This window comes from Salvelinus namaycush, chromosome 2 (genome assembly GCF_016432855.1).
Source record: "Salvelinus namaycush isolate Seneca chromosome 2, SaNama_1.0, whole genome shotgun sequence".
NCBI lineage: Eukaryota > Metazoa > Chordata > Actinopteri > Salmoniformes > Salmonidae > Salvelinus > Salvelinus namaycush.
Window position 1 is genome coordinate 61,294,244 of NC_052308.1, and position 25,637 is coordinate 61,319,880.

The 25,637-nt window shown below is 42.1% G+C and overlaps 1 protein-coding gene across 1 annotated transcript in view; it reads right to left on the reverse strand.

Annotated features, from left to right (window-relative positions):
• Positions 1 to 5,411: 5,411 nt before the first annotated feature.
• LOC120065379 (kinesin-like protein KIF16B) overlaps positions 5,412 to 25,637 on the reverse strand; it is a 33,403-nt gene continuing 13,177 nt past the window's right edge. The window contains exons 16-25 of the mRNA XM_039016336.1: positions 25,054 to 25,136; positions 22,872 to 22,957; positions 21,361 to 21,414; positions 18,288 to 19,652; positions 17,542 to 17,700; positions 12,417 to 12,522; positions 11,788 to 11,838; positions 7,385 to 7,474; positions 7,196 to 7,279; positions 5,412 to 5,722 (exon numbers count right to left, since the gene is read on the reverse strand). Of these exons, the coding sequence (XP_038872264.1) occupies positions 5,552 to 5,722; positions 7,196 to 7,279; positions 7,385 to 7,474; positions 11,788 to 11,838; positions 12,417 to 12,522; positions 17,542 to 17,700; positions 18,288 to 19,652; positions 21,361 to 21,414; positions 22,872 to 22,957; positions 25,054 to 25,136 (2,249 nt within the window). The 3' untranslated portion in view covers positions 5,412 to 5,551. The remainder of the gene's footprint in view (positions 5,723 to 7,195; positions 7,280 to 7,384; positions 7,475 to 11,787; positions 11,839 to 12,416; positions 12,523 to 17,541; positions 17,701 to 18,287; positions 19,653 to 21,360; positions 21,415 to 22,871; positions 22,958 to 25,053; positions 25,137 to 25,637) is intronic.

Below are 25,637 nucleotides of genomic sequence, written 5' to 3' on the forward strand. Positions count from 1 at the left end.
TGGATTCACACATCTGAACTTGTGGTCACTGACAAAATGTCCGTTTTATTTTATCATTACATTGTTCTCATATCCTGTACTAAATGTAAACTTGATTTTTATAATGGATAAATAAAGTATGTTGTCTTTTTTTTAAACATTTAGATTTGAAAGAAGGAGGTGCTTTACAAGCCTCTTGTTTTTTATGTCTCCTGCACATGTACATTTATTTTGTCTTTTAATTATCATAGTTTTGTCTTTGTTTTGTGTAAATAAACATTTCATAATGTAACGTATGTACTTATCATGAAAAATATGCAGTGGTCAATCTTGAGAAATTACCATTAAAACGCATTAAAATACAATGATTGTATCTCTAATATAGTATGTTGAATGATGGACCGTATTATATACAGTATTATGAATTTTATAAAACTAATTGTGTATGTACAAACACATGCACACGCCCAAGCTTTAGTAATAATCAGAAGTTCCTCATATGAACGAAAATGTAACTCAGGTCAGACCTTACTTCCCAGTCAGCCAGACAATTTACAGAGCAAAGATGTTCATTTATCTTAACTTTCTAATCTTTGGGTATATCTGCAATAACTGCGCTGGTAAGTACATTGTAAAATGTGTCCAAATCATTGTATTTGTTGTTTGAAGATCTGGACAAGGTGTGCACCTGGGGTAGTATCATGAGCTTTGTTGGCTAATGGGAAAAACTGTACACAACTATTCAGTCTATTTTAACCTCAGTCTAGTCTGATCGACGCTCAGTCTTGCTTATGATTTCATTGACCATCATAGGCAGCAACATTCATATTTTCCTACTCAATTATCTGAAAGAATGGACTACTATAGGGTTAGATCCAGGGTAAAACAAAAAAAATAGCATCTTGAGGTGTGGATCCTAACCCTTTATTGATGTTTCTTATGACAGGGTTATCCCAAAAGACAATGCCTGAGAAACAAACAGTAACCTTGAGCTGTAATCACCCTGTGGGAAGTTACGTAACATGGAGCAGAGAAATAGATTGTAAGACAGTAGACATTGTCACTATTGAAGATGGAGTCGATGACAGAAAGCACATTCCCGATCCAGGCAACCATTATGGCTCAATAATAGACAAGTCATTGGTTATAGTAAGTTTGAAAACCTCAGACTCTGGGACCTACTTCTGCAATATGCAACCCACAGTATATCTAAGAGTGACATCAGACAATGGCAAGAGTGTCCCAAGAACCAACTGTTCTGGAGAGAGACCAAAAACTAGACACAATAATACTAAGCAAGTGTTGGTTGGTGTAGGTTCTGGTTTTGGGGTGCTTCTGTTAATGAGCATCTTCATCTGGAGATATTCCTCAAAAAGAAGAGCAGTAAGGGCTGAAGCGGAAGGCACGAACATTGCAGACGACCACATCTATGCTGTCATAAAGGATCATGGGGCCAGGCCGAGAGCAGAACACAGCCCTCAGGTTCAGAGTGAGTGTATATATCATCTGGCAGGTGTTCCAGGAACGAAGGGTGAAGGTACTCCTAAACAAAGTGAATCCCCTTATGTCATGCTCCATATTCCGCAAACTGAAGTCACAACAGTGAGAGCATAAACTCCTTGGCAATAAAATCTACAGGAAGTGATCATGACGAGTCTTTGCAAGTTCCTCTGAATCATTAAGACATCACTTTGTTTTTTCACAAGGCTATTTGATATGTGTATTTTTCCATCCAGTAGCCTTGATGGGTGTGTGAACTTGTTGTTTTGCCTCGGAATACTGGAGTATGTATGTCACCTTAAATGAGAAGTTCCTTTTTCACGATCTAACTGGGATGGTCAGTGAATTGCTTAGCTTTTACTGTAGGAATAGTATACACAATTATTGTATATACACACACAATCACATTGCCAAAATACAGTGCATTCGCAAAGTATTCAGACCACTTGACTTTTTCCACATTTTGTTACGTTACAGCCTTATTCTAAAATTGATAACATTTTACACACACACAAACACAATACCAAAGTGAAAAAAAGGTTTTTAGACATATAAAAAGGTCCCACAGTTTACAGTGCATGTCAGAGAAAAAAACCAAGCACTGAGGTCGAAGGAATTGTCCGTTGAGCACAGAGATAGGATTTATTTATTTTTTTAACCTTTATTTAACTAGGAAAGTCAGTTATGAACCAATTCTGATTTTCAATGACGGCCTAGGAACAGTGGGTTAACTGCCTTGTTCAGGGGCAGAATGACAGATTTTCACCTTGTCAGCTTAGGGATTCGATCTTGCAACCGTACGGTTACTAGTCCAACGCTCTAACCACGAGGCTTCCTGCCGCCCGATTGTGTCGAGGCACAGATCTGGGGAAGGGTACCAAAAAATTACTGCAGCATTGTTAAATGAAGAAGTTTTGAACCACCAAGACTCTTCCTAGAGCTGGCCGCCGGGCCAAACTGAGCAATCGGGGGAGAAGGGCCTTGGTCAGGGAGGTGACCAAGAACCCGATGGTTATTCTGACAGAGCTCTAGAGTTCCTCTGTGGAGATGGGAGAAAATTCCAGAAGGACAACCAGGCCTTTATGGTAGAGTGGCCAGACAAAAGCCACTCCTCAGTAAAAGGCACATGACAGCCCGCTTGGACTTTGCCAAAAGGTACCTAAAGACATGAGAAACAAGATTCTCTGGTCTGATGAAACCAAGATTGAACTCTTTGGCCTGAATGCCAAGCGTCACTTCTGGAGGAAACCTGGCACCATTCGTACGGTGAAGCATGGTGGTGGCAGCATCATGCTGTGGGGATGTTTTTCAGCGGTAGGGACTGGGATACTAGTCAGGATTGAGGGAAAGATGAACGAAGCAAAGTACAGAGATCCTTGAAAACCTGCTCCAGAGTTCTTAGGACCTCAGACTTGGGTGAAGGTTCACCTTCCAACAGGACAACGACCCTAAGCACACAGCCAAGACAACGCACGAGTGGCTTCGGGACAAGTCTCTGAATGTCCTTGAGTGGTCCAGCCAGAGTGAATACTTATGTAAATGTTAAATGTTATTTCAGTTTTGAATTTTTAATACATTTGCAAAAATGTCTAAAAACCTGGTTTTGCTTTGTCATTATGGGGTATTTTGTTGTGTAGCTGTGGGGGGGGGGGGGGGGGGGGACAATTCAATCCATTTTATAATACGGCTGTAACATAAAATGTGGGGAAAAAGTCAATGGGTCTGAATACTTTCCAAATGCACCGTAATTCCTAATTCAAAGTATTTAAAATATTACACCCATTTGAACATGAGTTACACAAGAAATTGTTTGATATGCTTGCTGTGTATTACACCAGTAAGTGTATTACTCCTGTAAGATATTCAAGAGGTCATAAACTGTCCATCATTTTTAATCAAGTTGCATCCATGTTATAAACACACAATGCCGCAGCAAAATATATTGCAGAAGTTTTATCAAATGTATTGATTTTGTAAATGTGTCAGTTACAACTTCAATAAAATGGTACAGCTAATCAGTTTCTTGCTGTACATTATTCTGCAGATAGCCAAGTGTTTTTACAGAACATAAATACACAAATGAGCTGTCAGTTCTGAAAATCAATATAATTCTAATTATATTCCAGTTTTAAAAAAATGTATATAAAACAAAACGTTTATACTACAGTACTTACATATGACCGACTTTCAATCCTTCAACTTGGAGGAGTCTCAAAATGGACACCAGTAAAGCAAAGTGATACTCTTCTTACATCATTAACATATCAAAGCTAAATCATCTCCAACTGAAATCAACAATAGCAGTTATAATATACAATCCCTTTTATGACATTCAATGCCAATAGAGTTTACATCGCGTGTGTACAAGCACTTCATTTAGAAAACTATGCACATAAACATTCAAATATACATTATATGTATACAATATGGTTCACAAAGGGAGCGATTCAAGTTTTTTGCACTATACTACATTTAATGTGAAACTGTAGTATATTTGTACCACCTTTATTACTTAAAGAAATAATTATAATTTGTTAGATTTACAAAAGACGTACTAAGTCTAACCACAAGTAAACTATGTTTGACATCCACAACTCAAGTATTAGCACCTACAGTATAGTACAGTTATTAAAGTGTTTCTGAAGTGTTGAATCAACAGCAGTGACTGTATTAAGTGTGAAACTCGGAAGACATACAGTCGACAAAAGCGTAATTCTATTAGCCATCTGGAAACATGGAGCAACACTGTTAGCAACAGCTTTCACGACCAGTAGGCACAACAACTGCCTAGGCCCAAAAATGCACAATTAAGTGTTGAAAGGTGAAGTCTCGAGAGACTATTCTGTGCCACCATTAGTTCAATGATTATTATCACAATCCTGAATACTATGATTCAACCTGCACCAATGCCATATGTGACATCAGCTTGACTAATTTTTTAAAAACTGTAGTAGCTACCATTAAAAGGTGAAGTCAAAGACTATTACTTCGACAGCTCACCAAAATGACTAGTTAACATTTCACCTAAACTGGGAGTGATCACGAGTCCTTGTTATCGCACTCAAAAGTTCCTCTCCTCAGACTATTTACAATTGATACATTGTGTAATAATGAGAAATTGGTATCAACATTAAAAGGGGAAGTTCAGTTTTTTGCTTTCTAATCTTTAAAGTAATTTATGGGCTAGAAGAAATGTAACCCATGGTTGGGTTAGTCTACTTTTATGATGAGGAACCATCTAACATTAAAGTTATAAAATACTGAACATCCCCTTACAGTACAGAAACAGGCCACCCTTATCAACACTACATGTAGTGAAGAGTAATGCCTTCCTGGTCAGTTCCCATAGTTACAGCACATGTCAGTCTCAATTGCATATCACCAGAAATGGTAGAAACTAGAGTTGCCATCAAAATTATAGCTGCATAAAAATAGTTTTTTTGTAAAGCCTCCCTTCAAAACATTAATTCTGAGTAAACTGTGGTGAACAGGAAGAGAGCAGAGTAGATGACTTAGCAAGTCACTGCTGCCATGACTTTGCAATGTCTTCAAGATTGGCAGCGGTTGCATTACCTTTCAGCAAGGCCCGCTTTAGAACCATTTTGTGTCACTGTAATAGCAAATATTCTACACCGGTTGTCATTACATTACTTACTTGACTTATAAGATAAGACCATTTCTCATGTGTTTGGTCCTCATAAAGAAGTACCATTTCCACAAGAAAGGAAGGAGAGTGAGTAGGAAAGGAGGAGAGTGAGTAGGAAAGTAGGAGAGTGAGTAGGAAAGGAGATCTAGAAGAAAAAAGGTAGTAAGGTGAGTAGTAAGTTCGATATCTGTTCCTTAGTGCCTCTGATAACTTGGTTGTACTGAGGTCAATACCTAGACTGCGACCTGCGAAGGCACTGCACACTTTGGTTTTGGGATTAAAGCTGCTCCATCGTAGCCTGGTCACAGATCTGTTTGCGCCATCTCGCCAACTCCAATGGTCAATGCATGACAATAGGAAATGGCAAAACAGCACAAAATGATCTGGGGCAAGGCTAGCTCCAACCCATCCTCATCTAAAATGTCTTCAACCAGTTCCATGGCTGCTGTAGTCAAAGACGCCCTTCTTGAAGAACGGGGAGAAGTCACAGATGGTGTACTTGGACAGCTGCAGACCACCCTCAGAGTCCGAATCAGTGCGGAGTGGAGAGCCCGAGGTCGGCGACATCATAACCCTGAAGAAGTTTTTCAGATATTTCTGGGAGGAGCAAACGGAGAAGAGTGAGGTATGACTACAAGTAAGAGAGAATACTATAGATTAGTAGGGTGTAAATGAGCAATGACAGTAGCATGGAGCATTTATCTCCTGCTTAGTCATCCAACCATAGGACAATATTTCTTCTTATCCATACAATGGATATCAATCAATATAATAATCATTCCTACAGTGCAATCTACAGTTCAAACACACTTTAAAAATCAGTGGTCACCAACCTTTTCGTAGTCAAAAAGCAAACAGAGATCTAGCGCTCAGATTATTATTTTTTTTAAACACGACTTAAAATAATGTAAGCCTATGCAACATGAGGTTTGTGCAGTAGGCCCAATACATTATTACAACATATTTCACTATGCTTGGCCTTCAGACTATATTATATTTCAAAACTTAAGCCTTAATAACAAAATAGATCAGTTGTTGTATCACTTGCAAGGCACAGCTGAGCATGAATTGAAATAATTTGCAACAAATTAGCTTTTGTTTTTTACTGTACTGATGGTACCTGCATCTGATGGTCAGTTTCAGTGGAGGGAGAGAGCAGCAGAGGGTCTGCCTCTCAAGTTCCCTGCTCTCTCCTTTCCTCGGGGAGAGTGACCAGAGAGAGAGGGGACAGTCTTCCACCTAATGGCGAAACTCAAGTCTCACTACATTATTTCTGGCTCATGCACAAATTCACGTCGTTCTTATGACTAGAGAAAGGGGCGAAAAACATCAACAACAACAACAAAACACGACGAGCTGCTAATAATAAAAACACAGGCCTGTCGATACATTCATTGCAGCTGCAGTGGTGGTTGTAGCGCGAGTAGAAGTAGGGAGAAACGCTTTTTAAGTTTAGTAAAAGTGTTAAATAAAACCTTAAACATGAACTCACTCAAACACATCAGCTATTTGCTGCATCTTTGACGGTCTCGCTTTGGTCAGGGTTTTAAAAGTTATGAACTCTCACCTAGGCTAGTATCAAACTTTGCTGTGGGTTCGTGGAAGCTGTAGGCATGGTGATTTGAGCTATCCGTTTGGCCAGCGTAGTAGGCACACTTGATTTAGCTCTCTTGGTCTGCAGGGTAGGCAGAGTTTGTCCCTTCATACAAACTAAATGGTTCAAAAATGGAAACACTTTTCCTAACCAGCGCGCAGGGCTTCTGAATCAAGTGCACCTACCGCCAACAGCGCAAGAATAATAAAAACAAAAAATTGGAGCGTAAGGCTTTATCATTGGCTTTTCTACAGAAATGTTTGCTGATCGACTAGGAATGCCTTGCGATTGACAGTTTGGTGACTACTTTAAAATGTATGTCAAGGAAAAATTAGGTCTCTGAACTGATGGATGAGAATGACAAACCTTCAGACTTTTGTCACTGATTGACAGATTTCGATAACCCTGTCAGTCATTACAACTTAATTATACTACTGTTAAGAAACGCAATAGTATGTGTCAATGCCAGCACCCACCTCCAAGTGACTCTGCCGCTCTGCAACCATTCGCTCATCTCGGTTTCCAAAGAGTTTTTTGGGAGGGAATTCTAAAGCTGCAAGCTGGTATGGAAGAAGGTCATTAAGATCGCATCAATTATACTACGAGTATCTCCAATAGGGGAGGACATGTTGTATGTGGTAATTCCTAGTTCATCAGTCTTTTACCTCGGGGTATTTCATCTTGAGAGTTTTGTGCATTTCCCGAAAGCGGCTGTATCTCCTGAAGACGGTCCACGTTTCATCCATTACAGTGATCTAAAAGAGAGAGGAAAATAATACTGAGTACAAGACTGATACAACTAACTCATTGAAAAACGCCAGAATTCTAAAATCAGACATGTACGCAAGACCAGAGACAGCAAAGTGATGATCCTGGATCTTGAGAGATACTTAAGAGAAGCTCACCTTAATTTAAAACTGAAAGTGCTCATCTTTCCCTTGCCCTCTGAGAACGTAGCGAGGAATGCTAATTCTAACGGGGTCCTTTAGGCAGCCGGAGTTGGTCCCAAGAGGGACAGAGACAAATCGCTGCTGGGAAAGACATGGGTGGAACAAAAGGGAATTGGGAGAGAGCGAAACATGGACAGGAAGGTGGAGTCTTATTTATATGACAACAGTGAACAGGTACGAAACAGAACAGCTAGATACCACCAGGCAACACAAAGGCTTATACAGAACACCATCTTTATTTTTTTGTTAAAACAATTAAACATATTTTATTAACATTATTGCGGTGATCATAGTCACAAGTCATATTGTACGTCAGACATTCGTCATGTTACTTTTCACACATATTCCTCAAAATCATATTGTACATTACCATATGATTGATATGCATAAACGTATACACAAACATATTGAAGAAAACGATTTCACCAGGCATAAATGATTGATGTGAGCATTCATGTAAGAACAGAGAAAGAGAGCTAAGCTGACTAAACAAAAGATCACCCTATTCCCTGTAGTGGAGAAGAAAATCTATGAAATATCTAATTAATTAACTACACCAATACAAAACAATTAGGTTTGTGAGTAAAACTGTTCTTAAAGTGACAACAATTTCATCAAGGTGTACCACCACAGTGGCAGTATGTTAAGAGAAGCATTCAAATATACTATAAAATACATTAAAATCAATAGCAGCCATTGGAGTTAGACCTTGACATTTTAGTATTTGATCTATATTCATAATATGGACATGTATTTTCTTATAACACAATGTTCATGAGGATCCTGTAGATACGTTTCAATAAAATGTTACATTGACATTGTGGACGTACATTAACAATTACAAAAGGCATGGTTACAATAATTATGTTGTTTTTTTAAAATATAATTTTCAACTAATCAAACAAATAATTTAAACAGTCTTAAATACACACCGGAAGTGGTAGGACGGTGCCGTCATGCTCAAACAAAATAGGATTTACAAGTGAAATATTTACTATAATGTTGCCAAACTCTTATCGTATGCAAACCCTAATGTCATCAGTCTAGCTAGCTGATTATTATACTCATAACTGCAGTTGGCTGACAATACTGAATGTAGCTAGCTAGCCAACTCACCATGGCTTTCTTGCTCAAGCGCAACGCTGACAGAAAACAAGAGTTCAGCAGGACGGCACGGTCATTACACTTCAGGCCTGCAGTGGCAGTTAAACTCCTTTCCTTTTATTACCTATTAGCATTACATCCTTTTATGACCTGTAAGCACAGCCTTAAAATCAGGTTGACAGATGATTGATTAGGATTGCTGCATCCGAGGTAGAGCTGAAAGTTAATTTCCAGGAATCAGCTGGGGGCCTGCAATCAGAAGGTAGAGTGACAATGGCTACGCCTTTCCTGGTCTTTCTTTTGGTCTCAATCTGCCCTTTGTGAGTCGTGGAGAATGCGATGTCAAGCACCATACATCGATCGCTGTGTCTCACAAGCACACATCGGATGTCTGAGCGTCTGCGCAGCTCCACTCCCTGAAACTGGGGTTGGATGGGAACCAAAGTTGAGCCTCGAGGTACCGGGTGGAACACAGCATCCTCTTGCACCAAGCCTATGTGGTTGTCTGTGAGAAAGAACTGGCAAAGGACATCTTGGCGCGAGGTGGAATAGTTTTCCACCTTGATGGAAGTGTAGAGAAGAAGGTGTATGCTAGCCAAGGAGGGCTTGTTGGGTCCTTCCATGTTGCCGTGCAGGATGTAGAGCAGGTCAGCCATGATCCTCTTAAAGCGTGAGGTAACACAGAGGCCACAATCCAGCAGGAGGTCTGGAACGTGGGACCTCCAGTCCAGAGAGAGACGTGAGAGGTCTCCACGAAGCAAGGGGTGGGCTCCTGGGCCTTCCTGAACCTCTGCCGGGGCAATGATTTTCAGCAGGGTACAGCATAGCTCCTGGGTAAGCTCTTTGCTGTGGGTGAAGATGACCAAGATGGTGTCTTCAGTGGAGCCCAGGAGTCGTACATGCTGCCCAGCAAAGCTCACTTGGATCTCCTTGATGTGCAAGAGACTGAAGTGCTGAAAAACTACCAAAGGCTGGTAGTTACCTAAACCAGTACCAGCGGAGACTGCATAGAGGTCGGTTTCAGATAACAGTAAGCAACTTGGTTGTGGTGTAGGCTGTTTGCAATTAGCAACACTTAGCCAGTAGATACCCAAAAGGTGGTGGGAAGAGGCAGCGATTTTGGGCGTCACACAGTACAAACGAATGAGAATCTTCTGAAGTGGAAGAGACTGTAATTCCGAAAGGCAGATGGGAAACTGCACGAGCGTCTGACAATAAACTACAGGCTTCCCGTCTTTGTATGTTGTCACAGAGCCTTTAGGCCATAATGAAATGTCCGAAATTGCAGACACATGACCATTCTCGGGTACATTGAAAAGGCAATTGCCTGTCAAATTGGCAAAATGAACTTTATTCTGCCTTGAGTCGGGTTTCATTGAAGGGTCAAGCGGCTTTTTCTGAACAAATGGAAGATCTTTTGTAACTAAGGTCATGTACTGAGATAATGTAGTAGTTAATGCTGAAGTCTCTCCTGCTCGAACCTGCCGAATGATATCCCGTGTACTCTGCAGATATCGTCCAGCGTCGTTGTAAACTCCAGACAGCTTGCCTGCCAAGTATCCAAGGACGTAACTCTGTTTGGCTCCCAGTTCGTTGGTTAGTCGATCCGGTTCTGAAGTTACCAGATTCCTCTGCACCTGCCCATTTACAGACTCTTTAGGGATCTTGTTGAGACCAAAGTAGCCCTTGATGGAGATTTGTCTCTTTGAACTTTGTCTCAGTATGGGGACTTCAGAGTTGATCACAGTTGCAGTGTCGTTACTTGTCTTGCTTGTGTTCTGAACTTGGTCTTTGTTAGCTTCCACAGAGCCAAACTGTGTGAGTCCATGCAACACTGGGTTTTCTGTTCTGGTTTCTCTGGACTGAGAATATGATAGACTTTTGGTCTTGTCAACAATGTAGCAACTAAAATTGGTTACTCCCTCATCTGGGCTACATTGGCTGTTACTTCCATCCTCACTGACTATGGTGTTTGTAGACCTAAATCCCCAGTCCTTGGTTTTAAAATCACAGCCATTGTTCTCGCTCTCAGCTTGGTCAACCTTCCCCTTCACTCCCATCTGCCACCATTTTGCTTTTTCACCCTCTTTATAAGGCATCATGCCCTTCTGTGCCAAGACTTTGGTTTCCCCTTCTGGGTTGCCAATTTTATCTAACTCCGAGTGGTCTTTGCCACCTTCTTCTTCTGAACTTGTTGTATGCCCTTCCAGGTGAGTGCTCGTCTCAAGTCCTGGGACATACAGGAAGCTACGCCACAGCAAGGGCATGGAGTCTTTCTGTGTGGAAAAGGGGGGGGGGGGGATTCGATGACTATAACTTCAAACCAGAGATCACAGCTCTGAATTATATAGTCTTTCAAGTATTCATTCTCACCCCAGTAAATTAAGTTCTTCCTCCACCAAGTGTAAAGATCCAGTTGTGATTGAAATAAATAGCAGATGAGCAAAAGATTACAATTCAAAACAGAATTAAAAAGTGATTGATGATTGTTATGCAGCATGAACACACAATTACACATCCCAGGCTTCCATGCAATCTTCTCCTTTTCTTACAAAACCAGATATCAACCCTGTTTGGCTGGACATGTATCCTTATCCTGTTCTACACTTAGGTCGGCCTCCTCGGTCAGTGACTGGTTTCATTTAGCCAATTCAGTATTTTATCCAATTTCCAATTTATCCAACAATTTGCTTCTTTGTGATTGTGTGGATGTTTCTAGTTAATATCCCCATAAACAGCTATATTCTTAAGTTTTTGCCAATTCTTTATAAAAGGTCTTTAAAAAGGTTATTGGTTTAGGAATCTTATATAGTTGATCAGATACAAGTGTGGGATTCCTGTAAAACAGGATGTTCCCTAAAGCTCCTTTTACAAGCGGCATGTATTTTCCCATAGCTGGTGTGGTGGTTAGTGAAGATTCAGCATGACTGCCACTCAAGTTAAATTATTGTTTAAAAATGTCTGGTTAGTTTCTTCATCTCCAACACAAAAAAAAGAAAATACTCATGTCTTACCTCATATTTCAATTTCCTAGGGTTGACAGGGTTTTGCCGCTTGTTGTCATCCTGTAATGAATAAGACCACACCTCTAAGCAACGACAAACAATTCCTAAAAGATACAATGCAATGTCAAATTCATCTCAAACTAAAATTGCATATGTTGCGGCAAATGGACAACTTTGCCATCAGGCAGCAGAATTCATATCCTATTGGGGAAAAGAAAAGCAAACAAGGAAAAACATCATCCACATAATTAGAGAAAGGATGGAAAAAGATCCCACGTGATTGGTCCATGTAACCTCTATCGAGAATTATCAGAAATGCATGCAGATTATAGTCCATTCTGTATACCGTGTCGAGGACCTGGGCTTACCTCATCTGTTAATCTAACAGAACTAGAATCATTAACTTCTTTGTCCTCCTGTAGGATTGAAGAACTTCATATAATTGCTATTTTTCAAAGGCACAATTTCCAAATGGGGGTTTCTTTATTAAGCTCCGATTGTATGGGAGGCTACAGTGACTAAGACTATGAGTTTGAACATCAATAATATATTCTTGAGATTGAGAAATATCACCGTCTTAATATTGCATACGCTCTGTACGGAGAATGCAAACAAAACAATGTATCACTGATGCTTACCTGCAGAGATTCAGATGAAAGTGAGAGCTCAATGTTTTTGTCACCATTGAAGAGGTTCAGCTTCTGTAACCTTCTCTTAACCTCCTCCTCAATGTATGCATTTATCCTGTCAATTGATAAGGAAACTTATTAGACACTCAAAATCTACAATGGCCAGGTCAACCCTAGGGCCCACAAATAAGGCATCTTCAATATGATCATCTGGTAGTTACTTTGACATCTACATTTCATCATTCCCCACCTACAACAAATTTGCCTGTGCTGTTTCTGGCAATCATTGTGAATATTGCATAGGATTTGACACATACAGTTCCTTCAGAAAGTATTCACAACCATTTACATTCTCCACATTTTGTTGTTACAAAGTGAGATTAAAACTGATTTGTCTTTTTTTTTGTCAACGATCTACACAAAATGTCAAAGTGAAAGAAAATTTCTAACATTTGCACAAAAGAAAAAAAAGTTTAAAAAAACAAACATCTCTTGATTAGATAATTATTCAACCCAGGGTGAATAAATGTTAGAGTCACAATTACAGCTGTGAGTCTTTCTGGGTAATTCTCTAAGAGCTTTCCACACCTGAATTGTGGAACATTTGCCCATTATTCTTATCAAAATTCTTCAAGCTCTGTCAAATTGGTTGTTGATCATTGCTAGACAACCATTTTCAGGTCTTGCCATAGATTTAAGCAGATTTAGGTCAAAACTAACTCGGCCACTCAGAAACATGCACTGTCTTCTTGGTAAGCAACTAAGGTAAGGTTATTGTCCTGGTGAAAGGTGAATTCATCTCCCAGTGTTTGGTGGAAAGCCGACCAGGCTTTCCTCTAGGATTTTGCCTGTGCTTAGCTCGATTCCGTTTCTTTTTTATCCTGGAAAAACTCCCCAGTCCTTAACAATTACAAGCATACCCATAACATGATGCGGCCACCACTATGCTTAAAAATATGGAGAGTGATACTCAGTAATGTGTTGCATTGGACTTGCCACAAAACATAACACTTTGTATTCAGGACAAAAAGTGAATTGCTTTGCCGCATTTTTTGCAGTATTATTTTACTGCCTTGTTGCAAACAGAATGCATGTTTTAGAATATTTTTTATTCTGTACAGACTTACTTCTTTCCACTCAGCCATTAAACCCTGTTTTAAAAAGTCACCATTGGCATCATGGTGAAATCCCTGAGTGGTTTCCTTCCGTTCCGGCAACTGAGTTAGGAAGGACGCCTGTATATTTGTAATGTCTGGGTGTATTGATACACCATCCAAAGTATAATTAATAACTTCCCCATGCTCAAAAGGGATATTCAATGTCTGCTTTTTATTACATTTTTATCTACCAATAGGTGCCCTTCTTTGCGAGGCATTGGAAAACTTCCCTGGTCATTGTGGTTGAATCTGTATTTGAAATTCACTGCTCGACTGAGGGACCATTCAGATAACTGTACCCATACGTACAGTTAAGGTAGTCCTTAAAAAATCCTGTTAATCACTCAGAGTGAGTACATGCAACTTATTATGTGACTTGTTAAGCAACTTTTTACTCCCGAATTCATTTTTTGGTTTTATTTATTTATTTATTTTTATTTCACCGGGTAGGCTAGTTGAGAACAAGTTCTCATTTACAACTGCGACCTGGCCAAGATAAAGCAAAGCAGTGTGACACAGACAACAACAGAGTTACACATGGAATAAACAATAAACAGGCCAATAACACAATAAACAAGTCAATGACACAGTAGAAAAAAAAGAAAGTCTATATACAGTGTGTGCAAAAGGCATGAGGAGGTAGGCCATAAATAGGCCATAGGAGCGAATAATTACAATTTAGCAGATTAACACTGGGGTGATAAATGAGCAGATGATGATGTGCAAGTAGAGATACTGGTGTGCAAAAGAGCAGAAAAGTAAATAAAAACAGTATGGTGATGAGGTAGGTAGATTGGGTGGGCTATTTAAAGGTGGACTAAGTACAGCTGCAGCGATCGGTTAGCTGCTCAGATAGCAGATGTTTAAAGTTGGTGAGGGAAATAAAAGTCTCCAACTTCAGCGATTTTTGCAATTCGTTCCAGTCACTGGCAGCAGAGATCTGGAAGGAAAGGCGGCCAAATGAGGTGTTGGTTTTGGGGATGATCAGTGAGATATACTTGCTGGAACGTGTGCTACGGGTGGGTGTTGATATCGTGACCAGTGAACTGAGATAAGGCGGAGCTTTACCTAGCATGGACATACAGATGACCTGGAGCCAGTGGGTCTGGCGACGAATATGTAGCGAGGGCCAGCCGACTAGAGCATACAGGTCGCAGTGGTGGGTGGTATAAGGTGATTTGGTAACAAAACGGATGGCACTGTGATAAACTGCATCTAGTTTGCTGAGTAGAGTATTGGAAGCTATTTTGTAGATGACATCGCTGAAGTCGAGGATCGGTAGGATAGTCAGTTTTACTAGGGTGAGTTTGGCGGCGTGAGTGAAGGAGTCTTTGTTGCGAAATAGAAAGCCGATTCTTGATTTGATTTTGGATTGGAGATGTTTAATATGAGTCTGGAAGGAGAGTTTACAGTCTAGCCAGACACCTAGGTATTTATAGATGTCCACATATTCTAGGTCGGAACCGTCCAGGGTGGCGATGCTAGTCGGGCGGGCGGGTGCGGGCAGCGAACGGTTGAAGAGCATGCATTTGGTTTCACTAACGTTTAAGAGCAGTTGGAGGCCACGGAAGGAGCGTTGTATGGCATTGAAGCTAGTTTGGAGGTTAGTTAACACAGTGTCCAAGGAAGGGCCAGAAGTATACAGAATGGTGTCGTCTGCGTAGAGGTGGATCAGGGAATCACCCGCAGCAAGAGCGACATCATTGATATATACAGAGAAAAGAGTCGGCCCGAGAATTGAACCCTGTGGCACCCCCATAGAGACAGCGAGAGGTCCGGACAACATGCCCTCCGATTTGACACACTGAACTCTGTCTGAGAAGTAGTTGGTGAACCAGGCGAGGCAGTCATTTGAGAAACCAAGGCTGTTGAGTCTGCCAATAAGAATATGGTGATTGACAGAGTTGAAAGCCTTGGCCAGGTCGATGAAGACGGCTGCACAGTACTGTCTTTTATCGATGGCGGTTATGATATCGTTCAGTACCTTGAGCGTGGCTGAGGTGCACCCGTGACCGGCTCGGAAACCGGATTGCACAGCGGAGATGGTACAGTGGGATTCGAAATGGTCAGTGATCTGTTTATTGACTTGGCTTTCGAAGACTTTAGATAGGCAGGGCAGGATGGATATAGGTCTGTAACAGTTTGGGTCTAAGGTGTCACCGCCTTTGAAGAGGGGGATGACCGCGGCAGCTTTCCAATCTTTAGGGATCTTGGACGATACGAAAGAGAGGTTGAACAGGCTGGTAATAGGGGTTGCAACAATGGCGGCGGATAGTTTTAGAAAGAGAGGGTCCAGATTGTCTAGCCCAGCTGATTTGTACGGGTCCAGGTTTTGCAGCTCTTTCAGAACATCTGCTATCTGGATTTGGGTGAAGGAGAAGCTGGGGAGGCTTGGGCGAGTAGCTGCGGGGATCCATTATCATGGATTTATCGGTGGTGACCGTGTTACCTAGCCTCAGTGCAGTGGGCGGATGGGAGGCGGTGCTCTTGTTCTCCATGGACTTTACAGTGTCCCAGAACTTTTTGGAGTTAGAGCTACAGGATGCACGTTTCTGCTTGAAAAAGCTAGCCTTTGCGTTCCTGACTGACTGCGTGTATTGGTTCCTGACTTCCCTGAAAAGTTGCATATCGCGGGGACTATTCAATGCTATTGCAGTCCGCCACAGGATGTTTTTGTGCTGGTCAAGGGCAGTCAAGTCTGGAGTGAACCAAAGGCTATATCTGTTCTTAGTTCTGCATTTTTTGAACGGGGCATGGTTATCTAAGATGGTGTGGAAATTACTTTTAAAGAATAACCAGGCATCCTCGACTGACGGGATGAGGTCAATATCCTCTAGGCTATCAAAACTGGTCGCCTAGAGCGTTGGGGACAAAGAATAAAAGGAGCAGATTTGAGGGCGTGGTAGAATAAATTCAGGGCATAATGTGCAGACAAGGGTATGGTGGGGTGCAGGTACAGCGGAGGTAAGCCCAGGCACTGAGTGATGATAAGAGATGTTGTATCTCTGGACATGCTGGCTATAATGCGTGAGGTTACCGCATGTGTGGGAGGTGGGACAAAGGAGGTATCAGAGGTATGATGAGTGGAACTAGGGGCTCCATTGCCTCAAGGATTGCTTCGGTACTGGGTAACTCGGTGGTGCTAGCTAGCTGTGAAGATCTGGAATAATGGTCCAGGGATTACGGCAGGAATCCAGGAATCCGGCATTGTAGTGGAGAGACAGTCCGATACTGGTAGGCTGGCGAGTATTATCCAGGCAAAAAAAAAAGGGCTGGTATCTGTGTAGAAGGTAAAGGCCGCTAGCAGTGGCTAACAATGACTAAATAGCTTGTAGCTAATTAGCTGGTTAGCTTCTGATGGCTAGGTGGTTCTTGCTATAAGGTCTAACATTTTTAAATAATAGCGGTTCCGTATCACATTGGGTGAGGCAGGTTACCTGAAGGTATAATTGAAATAAAATGGAAAAGAGATTGAAAATAAAATTGAAATATATACAAAAGATGAAAAATACACGAGAGGACGAACAAAACACGACTGCACTGCTACGCCATCTTGGCAGGTAGCCTAGTGGTTAGAGCGTTGGACTAGTAGCCGAAAGGTTGCAAGATCAAATCCCCGAGCTGACAAGGTAAATATCTGTCGTTCTGCCCCTGAACAAGGCAGTTAACCCACTGTTCCTAGGCCGTCATCGAAAATAAGAATTTGTTCTTAACTGACTTGTCTAGTCAAATAAATAAATAAATAAATAGAAAAATTAAAATTTAGACTTGCCATAACAAAGGGGTTGAATACTTCTTGACTCAATACATTTAAGCTTTTTATTGTTTTGTTTTGTTGTTAAAATTAAAAAAAAAAAAACATATTTCCATGTGGTATTTTGTGTATGCCAGTGACAAAAAAAATCTATTTTAAACTCAGGCTGTAACAACAAAATGTGGAAAAAGTCAAGGGGTGTGAATACTTTAAGGCACTGTACCCGTCATCTGCGATAGGAAGCACTGGGGGTAGGCTCTGGATTGGGCTGACAGGGGGGGTGCTGAGACTGGTCTTTTCATCGCCGCTCCCAGTGTGACTCCTTCCACTTCCCTCAGTTTTACTGATCCTCTGCCTCAGCTTATGGATCTCCCGCTCCACCCTGAGGACATGGAGAGAAAATGGAAAGTTGTCATGTGTCTATCAACCCAAAGAGTCATGATAAATACGCTCATTCCACAAAACTATTAGCACAATATCATGATAAAAAGGCGGGGTTACTCATTTATCATGTCCATAATCATATTACCAATTGAGGAACACCATTTTAAAACAGGAGAGATTGGTCAATGTGATAGTACCATCATCGCTCATCAATGACAGTCATTTACCATCTCGCATCATCTCTTGAAACTTTGACATAAGCTTATCTACATTTTCCATAATTATGTGGACAGTGTTATCTCAAATACGACAAGGTTCCATTTGAACAACGTTTACTCAACCGTATTACCACAATACATGGCTGCCATTACACTCAGACCAGGTTCATCAATGAGACTCCTGAGCAGGCGCACTAATAACAGAGTGATAGCACCGTAATAACAGAAATATAGGGATACTTAAAACATGACCTTAACAGACAGCAATGTGTCTACTACACACTTTCCACTAAAAAGGACAAATGTTTTACTATTCATTGATTCTACAGATTTATCTATAGTGACAGTAAATCACAAGCGTGCTCACCTCTTCTGGTCGAGTACCCGCGCGAGCCCCAGAATGGAGGCCTTGGGCCTGGATTCCTCACTCTCGGGGGCCAGCGAGACACTGCGCCTCAGCGCTAAGTGCCTTCTCTCCAGGCGCGCCACCGCCTGCTCCAGGGCCTCACGCTGCTGCTTCTCCCGCGACTCCAGGATCTCCTTCTCCTTGCGCCGCACTTTCTCCTCCTGGCGCGCCACGTTGGCCGTGAACTCGTACGTCTCCTGCAGCTGCTGAAGCTGCTCGGCGCTGGCGCAGTGTGAGGTAAGGCGCTCCTCCTTCTCCTCAAGTTCCTTCTCCACCTGGTACAGGGTGTTGTCTAGTCCCAGGGATATGTTGGATATGCTGTCAGCACCAGTGGAGGTTCCGAGTTTCAGCAGCTCCTCCGCCCTCTGCCTCTCCTCGGCCACCGCCGGCAGGAGGCTGTCGGTTAGGCTGGCTAGCCGGCGCTCCTTGAAGAGGAGGCACTGCTCGGCCTGGTGCATCCGCTGCTCCTCCTGGGAGAGTTCAGAGGCGTCCTGCGCTCCCTTCTCCTGGGTCTCGCGCAGCTTTCGCTGCCGCTCCTTGTGGGCGTGGACCAGGAGGGCCAGGGCAGCGCGCTCTGAAGACACCTCCTTCTCCAGGCACTTCTTCTGCTGCAGGAGCCCCTCCTCCAACTGACCCAGCTCCTCCACCTGTGCTGCCTTGAAGTCCGTGTAACGGACCTGGGCAGCGTGCCCGGCCTCCACATCCAGTCCGTCATAGTCGGAGCGCCCGCTGGCCTCCTTGGCGCAGAGCAGGGCCTCGCGGATTTCGGCCAAGGCACGGCGCTCCTCGTCCAGGCGCCGGGTGTCCTCGCGGGTCAGCAGGGCAGCCGCCGCCTCGTGGCGCTCCCTCAGCTGCTCTTCCAGGCGCCCAACCAGGCCTAGCTGCTCCAGCTCGCCCTCCTCCAACCTCCGCCTCTCCGCCTCCAGCCGCACCGCCTGCTCCTCGTTCTCCCGCTTCAGCCGTTCCAGCTCACGGAAGATCTCTGTCTGCTCGGCACGCTCTGCCGCCTCGCTATGGCGGCGCGCCTCCTCGTCCTGTGGCTTCTCATCCTCGTGCTCCTCCTGCTGCTTCAGCCGCTGGCGCCTCTGTAGCTCCAGCTCCTTGGTCTCACGGTGGCGCTCCTCCTCAAAGCGCTGCTTCTCAGTCAAGAGGTCGCGCAGGCGGCTCTCGATGTCCTGGCTGCGGCAGCGGAGGGTCTCCTCCTGGCGGCGGATGCGCTGCTGCACCTGATCAGACTCCTTGCGCTGGGACTCCACCTCCTGTTGCAGGCGCTCCAGCTCCACCTTCTCACACTTCTGCCTGTCTTCCATCTCCTTAATCAGCCTCCTGCACCCCAACCAAATACAGATAATACATTAGAATAATAGTAAAGACATTAAAACTATGACATAACACACACATGGAATCATGTAGTAACCAAAAAGTGTTTATATAAATCAAAATATATTTTATATTGGAGATTCTTCAAATGTAGCCACCCTTTGCCTTGATGACAGCTTTGCACTCTGGGCATAATCTCAACCAGCATCATGAGGCAGTCACCTGGAATGCATTTCAATTAACAGGTATGTGTTGTTAAAAATACATTTTTAGAATTTCTTTCCTTCTTAATGCATTTGAGCCAATCAGTTGTGTTGTGACAAGGTAGGGGGGTATACAGAAGATATAGGCCTATTTGGTAAAAGAACAAGTCCATATTATGGCAAGAACAGCTCAAATAAGCAAAGAGAAATGACAGTCCATCATTACTTTAAGACATGAAGGTCAGTCAATCCAGAAAATGTCAAGAACTTTGAAAGTTTCTTCAAGTGCAGTCGCAAAAATCATCAAGCGCTATGATGAATCAGGCACTCATGAGGACCGCCATAGGAATGGAAGACCCAGAGTTACCTCTGCTGCAGAGGAGAAGTTCATTAGAGTTACTAGCCTCAGAAATTGCAGCCCAAATAAATGCTTCACAGAGTTCAAGAAACAGATATCAACATCAACTGTTCAGAGGAGACTGTGTGAATCAGCCCTTTAGTAGTGGAGCATTTCAACAATGAAGGACACCAATAATAAGAAGAGACTTGCTTGGACCAATAAACATGATCAATGGACATTAGACCGGTGGAAATCTGTCCTTTGGTCTGAGAAGTCCAAATTAGAGATTTTTGGCTCCAACCGCCGTGTCTTTGTGAGACACAGAGTAGGTAGGCATGATCTCCGCATGTGTGGTTCCCACCGTGAAGCATGGAGGAGGTGTGATGGTGTGTGGGTGCTTTGCTGGTGACATTGTCAGTGATTTATTTAGAATTCAAGGCACACTTAACCAGCATGGCTACCACAGCATTCTGCAGTGATACACCATGCCATCTGGTTTGCGCTTAGTGGAACTATCATTTGTTTTTCAACAGGACAATAACCCAACACACCTACAGGCTGTGTAAGAGCTATTTGTCCAAGGAGAGTGATGGAGTGCTGCATCAGATGACCTGGTCTCCACAATCACCTGACCTCAACCCAATTGAGATGATTTGGGATGAGTTGGACCGCAGAGTGAAGGAAAAGCAGCCAACAAGTGCTCAGCATATGTTGGAACTCCTTCAAGACTGTTATAAAAGCATTCCAGGTGAAGCTGGTTGAGAGAATGCCAAGTGTGCAAAGCTGTCGTCAAGGTAAAGGGTGGCTACTTATAAGAATCTAAAATATGTTTGTTCACTACATGATTCCATGTGTTACTTAGTTTTGATGTCTTCACTATTATTCTACAATGTAGACAATAGTAAAAATAAAGAAAAACCCTTGAATGAGTAGGCGTCCATACTTTTGACTGGTACTGTACATAGCAAACAAGGCATTCTTTGTATGACTAGTATTGTACGACTAACAATAAGAGTCTCCAATAATCATGTGATGTCAGCATATTTGCTTTTAAAAAGCACACCGTTCCTACAATGTGGTGCATTGCAGGTGACTAGTGAGTCAACATTGGAATTTTTGTACAGTCAAAATGTGAGCATGCGTGTGTGTGTGCGCGCATCTCTCCTCGCACCTTTTGTGTTCCAGCTTCTCCAGCTCTTCCCGTTGCTGCCTCTCAATTTCCAACCTAGGCAAGTACACCAATAGCATTTAGCTGCCTTAAAAACAATGATAGGAGACTGGACTCAAACACAGACACACACACACTAGAGTATTACTCAACGAGACGGCATGATCACAGAAATGAAGGCTGCAATTGGCATGACTGAAGAGCTTCATACAAAACAGTGATTGAAGCAAGCGGGGCGACGTGCAAAATCATAACAAAAAACAAGACGAGACGATGACGGCTTATGTTAAAAAAAACAGCAGTGGCGTCAGGACAAAGTGAAAAAGATGTGTCACGTCTCACGAGCATTGCTACAACAAAGCAGTGAACATTGAACACTCTGGTCGGGTCTACCTGAGATAGATGGGCCCCTTTTCAGTGAAGAGACTGCCAAGGGAGGGTTCAGAGATACATTAGTTACTGTACTTTTAAAATTAGACTCAATGAAGAGCAATAATTACACAAAGGAGTTAAAACAACACAGCCATAACCGTTACCAACGTTCACTAAATACTGGCTGTGTATTCCTCAGAATATCAATGGTTGCTCTGGACCTACTAATTTTGTAGTTGTTTTTTGTCTATGTGTGCATACCTACCTAGCAGGTACCTAGTTGGTTGTTCTAGGTTTAAAAAAAATCCAGTTTAGGTCTAAATTAGGAGTAAGAGCTATGGCATTACTTGTTGTACTGTAGAAAACTGAAAAGAAGACTACGTGCTTCCTCCACAAGGGGTGCTGTAAAACAACAAAACCAATGCATTCTCTGGCAGTTCTGTACAAGCAAAATGAATCTCTGGCACAACAGATTTTTGGAGAGTTAGTAATAGAATCAATGAAGGCCATACAGTTTGTGTGATGTGGCATTTGTGACGAGCAGCGTTACCAGCTCACATGATTTAGGCTTGAGTCACAGCAATGTTACAGACCTCCTCCAATCCAAAGTAAATATTTTCCCCATTTCCATGTTGAGCTACACCTGTGCCAACTGCCTAGATCGTCATAAAAACTACCACAACACTGATGTCTTTGACTGGGCACTGTAACATTGTATTTCAGCAAAGAAAGTGTCACATTTTTATTTATTGATTTTTTTTACAATCAATCCACTGCTTCAGTCAGTGGTTACGCGGGTGAGCAGCAACGGACATAAGCGAATGTAGGAAAAGGAGCGCTTACGAACTCCTGAGGAGGCAGGGGGAACTGCGCAGAGGGAGCTGGGGTGAATCATTCATGCGCCGGAGCATACATTTGACTATTCCCAAACCAGCCCCTTCTGCATACTCCCCATGCACTTCTGGCGATCTGAGAGGAATAAATTAGTATAAGCAATATGGGAATAGCTTCACCTTGCCCTCTTGAGTTTTCGCCATATTGCCTACAGCTATCCAATCCTCTCAGATCTCCACAAGTGCATAGACAGTAGGGGCTAGAGGCCGAGTTGGGATTAGGTGATACATACACCCACGTACACTCACCCTGGGTTGTAGAGCATTACTGTGGAGAGGTTCTCACATGATTTGTTGAGATCGGTCATAGACAGACTAGAGGAGAGCAGTCCACTCTGGGAAAAAGGTCCAACACACAACAAAGTTCAACGTGACCATTGACCTCATGATGACTCATTGGTCAAGTCGCCGGCATCCTAAAAGGCTTACAGTAAACGTGCCGTTCCACTAGATGGTTATTTCAAATCAAAGTTTATTGGTCGCGTACACAGATTTGCAGATGTTATCGCAGGTGCAGCGAAATGCTTGGCTACATGAATAATAAGCTATACGAGTCATGACTAGAGGTCGACCGATTATGATTTTTCAACGCCGATACCGATTATTGGAGGACCAAAAAAAGCTGATACCGATTATAAAAAAAATTAAAAAAAAATCGGCCTATTTATTTATATATATATTTGTAATAATAACAATTACAACAATACTGAATGAACAATGATCACTTTTATTTTAACTTAATATAATACATCACTAAAATCAATTTAGTCTCAAATAAATAATGAAACATGTTCAATATGGTTTAAATAATGCAAAAACAAAGTTTTGGAGAAGAAAGTAAAAGTGCAATATGTGCCATGTAAAAAAGCTAACGTTTAAGTTCCTTGCTCAGAACATGAGAACATATGAAAGCTGGTGGTTCCTTTTAACATGAGTCTTCAATATTCCCAGGTAAGAAGTTTTAGGTTGTAATTATTATAGGACTATTTCTCTCTATACCATTTGTATTTCATATACCTTTGACTATTGGATGTTCTAATAGGTACTTTAGTATTGCCAGCCTAATCTCGGGAGTTGATAGGCTTGAAGTCATAAACAGCGCAATGCTTGAAGCATTGCGAAGAGCTGCTGGCAAACGCAGTAAAGTGCTGTTTGAATGAATGCTTACGAGCCTGCTGCTGCCTACCACCGCTCAGTCAGACTGCTCTATCAAATCATAGACTTAATTATAACATAATAACACACAGAAAGACGAGCCTTAGGTCATTAATATGGTCAAATCCGGAAACTATAATTTCAAAAACAAAACGTTTATTCTTTCAATGAAATACGGAACCATCCATAAGTCTAAATATTGCACAACCTTCAATGTTATGTCATAATTACGTAAAATTAGTTCGCAACGAGCCAGGCGGCCCAAACTTTTGCATAAACCCTGACTCTGCGTTCAATGAACGCAAGAGAAGTGACACAATTTCCCTAGTTTAATATTGCCTGCTAACATGAATTTCTTTTAACTAAATATGCAGGTTTAAAAATATATACTTGTGTATTGATTTTAAGAAAGGCATTGATGTTTATGGTTAGGTACATTCGTGCAACGATTGTGCTTTTTTCGCAAATGCACTTTTGTTAAATCATCCCCCGTTTGGCGAAGTTTGCTGTCTTTGTTAGGAAGAAATAGTCTTCACACAGTTTGCAAAAGAGCCAGGCGGCCCAAACTGCTGCATATACCCTGACTCTGTTGCACAGAACGCAGGAGAAGTGACACAATTTCCCTTGTTAAAAGAAATTCATGTTAGCAGGCAATATTAAGTAAATATGCAGGTTAAAAAATATATACTTGTGTATTGATTTTAAGAAAGGCGTTGATGTTTATGGTTAGGTACACATTGGTGCAACGACAGTGCTTTTTTTGCGAATGCGCTTGTTAAATCACCCATTTGGCGAAGTAGGCTATGATTCAATGATAAATTAACAGGCACCGCATCGATTATATGCAACGCAGGACAAGCTAGATAAACTAGTAATATCATCAACCATGTGTAGTAAACTAGTGATTATGTTAAGATTGATTGTTTTTTTATACGTTTAATGCTAGCTAGCATCTTACCTTGGCTCCTTGCTGCACTCGCATAACAGGTGGTCAGCCTGTCACGCAGTCGCCTCGTGGAGTGCAATGTAATCGGCCATGATCGGTGTCCAAAAATGCCGATTACCGATTGTTATGAAAACTTGTAATCGGCCCTAATTAATCGGCCATTCCGATTAAATCGGTCGACCTCTAGTCATGACTTACTTGATTTAAACCCTTGGGGAGCATAGATCATCCACATATACTAATAATAATAATAATAACAACAACTGATAAATACCGCAACTAATAAGCTTCTTTAAAAGGCCTTTGAGAGAAAGAGCCTTTGGTGTTTACCTTCCTCTTTTCCCTTAGTTTAGCTGCCTCTTTAGGGTGGTTGAAACGGAACATGTTGGTTCTCCCCAGTAGGATAACAGCACCTATCAAACACAATAGAACAATAAACATTGAATAAAGGTAATAAGGAAAAAAATATATATACTACTTCTAAAATGACTAAAGATTAGTAAATGTGGGATTGGGCATTCACAGAACAATCATTGTGTTGGCTGCCGGGAACACACTGTCGTACACGTCGATCCAGAGCATCCCAAATATGCTCAATCTGTGACATGTCTGGTGAGTATGCGGGCCATGGAAGAACTGCGTCATTTTCAGCTTCCAGGAATTGTGTACAGATCCTTGCGACATGGGGCCGTGCATTATGCTGAAACATGTGATGGCGGCGGATGAATGGCACGACAATGGGCCTCAGGATCTCGTCACGGTATCGCTGTACATTAAAATTGCCATCAATAAAATGCAATTGTGTTTGTTGTCCATACCATATCCCCACCATGGGGCACTCTGTTCACAAAGTTAACATCAGCAAACCGCTCGACCACACGAAACAATACACAGTTGTGAGGCCGGTTAGACGT